Below are 3,020 nucleotides of genomic sequence, written 5' to 3'. Positions count from 1 at the left end.
AGACACCATTTCGAGCGTGGCCGTTTTCGTGCGGGTGACACGTAAAAGCACCCACTACACTCTCTGAGTGGTTGGCGTTAGGAAGGGCATCCATCTGTAGAAACTCTGCCAAATTAGATTGGAGCCTGGTGTTGTCATCCGGTTTCACCAGTCCTCAGTCAAATCGTCCAACCCATGCTAGCATGGAAAGCGGACGTTAAACGATGATGATGATGATGATGATGATAGTCATGTTTAATGAATTTTCAAGAAATCCATTAAAGTTATCTCCCTTGATTGAAGACCCCCCCCCACCATCACTCCCAAAACGCCTTCAACAAAATGGGTGAATAATTAGAACACATTTGTAAGTCATTTGCAATTTCCTTCAACCCAGTCTCTATGTGATTGTTCATCCTGCAAGAAATAGCAGTCAAATGTCACTCAAGTCACATTCTATTGTCTTAATAAAAGGCAGCACATATTGGAAAATGTAATTCTAGACATGCTATGTTTAAATAAATGTTAGGATGGTTGTGGTGGAATGTTTTTGATCAGAGGTTAGCTGGATTAGGATTCATCTTTGTTGAAATTGCTAAAAGAAATAAAATTCATATAAAATGGTGATGATTTTCTATTACTACAACTGTTGCCACTAATATCACCTCTACTATTAATCCTTTGGCATTCAGATTACTCTGTCTAATGTAATGCTTATATGTATTCACATCATTTAAAATTAATCATGCATTATTTCACAGCTTTGAGATTTCGATGATGTACTTGCTTATTTTTAAAGTGACACTATAGGGTAGGTGTGAAAGGTCGAATTTGACCAGCTTGAAGATAAAACATGTGGAATATTTTGGCTGGATATGGCCGGCTTAAAAGCTAAAATGTCTATGAAACATGAAGTGAAAAACCAGAAAAGTAGTAACACTTACAGTATGCCTTCTGTTAACTGTGTAGAAAGCCTCATTTACCTGGGAAGGCTCTTGGTTTGACACTGGAAACAGAACAATAGAAAGTAAACAAAAATGTAAGGAATGATGATGATGGTGATGGTTAGACATTATTGCTCAAAGACAAAAATAGTATAAAGGACAAAATACAAAACATGATAATAAAAAATAAAAACAAGAAAATTTTCATACAAAGAAGGACACAGCTACTTAGGTCCAATCAAAGAAATCCCCCAAAACCTCAATGAACCTGACTGTTAAGGGCAAATGTCCTCTTATTTTGTTTCTCAGTTTACAGGCACATGTTCAAAGAAGGCTGGTTCACAAGTACCATAAACACCATTTAGGACATTAACTCCCTCTCTACCCTCATCTTCCTTTCCAAGTGAAACTTGAAAGGTTTAATGAGGGTGACCTATCTGTTTTCAGTCCTTTCAGTCTTGTCCATCACACTACTTTCACTGTTTCCACTAGGAAGACTAATGCACTAAACAGGAAAACTGCACTTCTTGAGCAAAGGAAGGCAGCAGGGTACTCTTCTAGATGGACCAGTCCCACTCACAACAACAGCTGTCTGACAAAACTCCACAAATCAGTAATGCTAGTACACTGAATGTGTTATAATAACAGTTGTGAGCAGACACAGATACCCTCTTCACCCTTCCGTGCTTGAGCCAATGGAACATGAAGGAGGTGACAACTGAAAGGAGAAATAGCTGTAGTAGCACTTGGCTGGAACTCAATTTCAGCTGAAAAGGCGGGAGCAATGTAAAATAAAGTAGCTTGCTCAAAGACACAATGTGCTACTGGTCCAGGAATTGAATCCATAACCTTATGATAGTAAAGCCAACATTAATGATGATATTGAATAAATGGATAGAACCACCACTGATGATGGCAACTAGAAACAATATATTAGTACATAGTTCGTACATGGTGATAATGATTGTGAAAATGATAAAGACACTGACAATGATAATGTAGAAATAACAAAACATTGATTATGGCAACTGGAAGCAGTACACAGTTCATAATGGCAGTGGTAGTGATGAATCAAACTCTAAGAAATATGAACATGAGAGAAAGAAACCAAGAGAAAAAAGGTTTATAAAGAAATGCTAAAAAACAAGAGATCAACACAAACCTGGTACCCATTTGTAAAGCTTCATTGTTGTGTCACCAATTGTCACCCATCTTTTCTCCCTACAAAATAAAAGACAGAATAGATATTAGTAAGACCAGAGGACTGGTATTTGTCTTGCATGCTCACTTGCATATAAAAATAGACAAGCTTTGTAGTCAGGTGACCTAAACAATATATAAATAATACTGTAATACAAAAATACAGGGCTATTTGCTCTGCAAGGCATAACAGCCAAATCTTCAAATTATACCTATCATCGTAAAAAGAGAGGAACACACTGAACAATGTAGACATAGATATACGATGCATGAGAGTAAGATGGCATAGTCAAAACTAGAACATGTTTGACCATACATATTCTCAATCAGGGTTGATCAAGAACTAAATAATAATACAGTATACATCTACATGAAAATCAAGTTATGGGAGTCTCTCTATATGGTCAATACCTGCTAGAAATAATAGCCAAATCTTCCTCAAATTACACAATGCTTGAAAAAAGGAAAAAAAAAAAGCACTTTCAATTATCAATTCCTAGATACATCATTTCTCAATAAAAGATGAGATGATCATAGCTAAAATACCTTTGTTCATAGTTTTGCTGAATTAGGTCTGACCAGGATTAAACAACAACATTCATGCAAGTTAACAGTATAAACCAAAACACCAAGTAGATAAATATTAGACTTTAACTAACTATTGTAGTTGCTTCAATGTCTTTCACAGAAAACTTTTTCTATTGTCTTAGTTCACCTGTTAGGACTATGTACCAGGCCAGCTAAACATGAGCCCAGTGCAAAATTAACTGTTAGGAGTAGTACATCATCTAGACGTAACTATGATATACTAGTGTCACATTCAGAAGACTATTCCTCCGGCATTTAACATCAACACCACACATACACACACACACTAGTGAGTGACATTTACATATA

At 36.3% G+C, this 3,020-nt stretch overlaps 1 protein-coding gene across 5 annotated transcripts in view; it reads right to left on the bottom strand.

Annotated features, from left to right (window-relative positions):
* Nucleotides 1-2,191, bottom strand: part of LOC106881942 (mucin-5AC) — a 20,675-nt gene extending 18,484 nt beyond the window's left edge. For all 5 annotated transcript variants that reach the window (XM_014932470.2, XM_014932474.2, XM_014932473.2 and 2 more), the window contains exons 1-2: nt 2,086-2,191; nt 924-985 (exon numbers count right to left, since the gene is read on the bottom strand). In XM_014932470.2, coding sequence (XP_014787956.1) covers nt 924-985; nt 2,086-2,110 — 87 coding nt within the window. In that variant the 5' untranslated portion in view covers nt 2,111-2,191. The remainder of the gene's footprint in view (nt 1-923; nt 986-2,085) is intronic.
* Nucleotides 2,192-3,020: the final 829 nt, after the last annotated feature.

The sequence above is a fragment of the Octopus bimaculoides genome, chromosome 6, assembly GCF_001194135.2.
Source record: "Octopus bimaculoides isolate UCB-OBI-ISO-001 chromosome 6, ASM119413v2, whole genome shotgun sequence".
Classification (NCBI taxonomy): Eukaryota; Metazoa; Mollusca; class Cephalopoda; order Octopoda; family Octopodidae; genus Octopus; species Octopus bimaculoides.
Note: the sequence above shows the minus strand (reverse complement) of the source record. Positions and strands in the feature narration are given on the sequence as shown.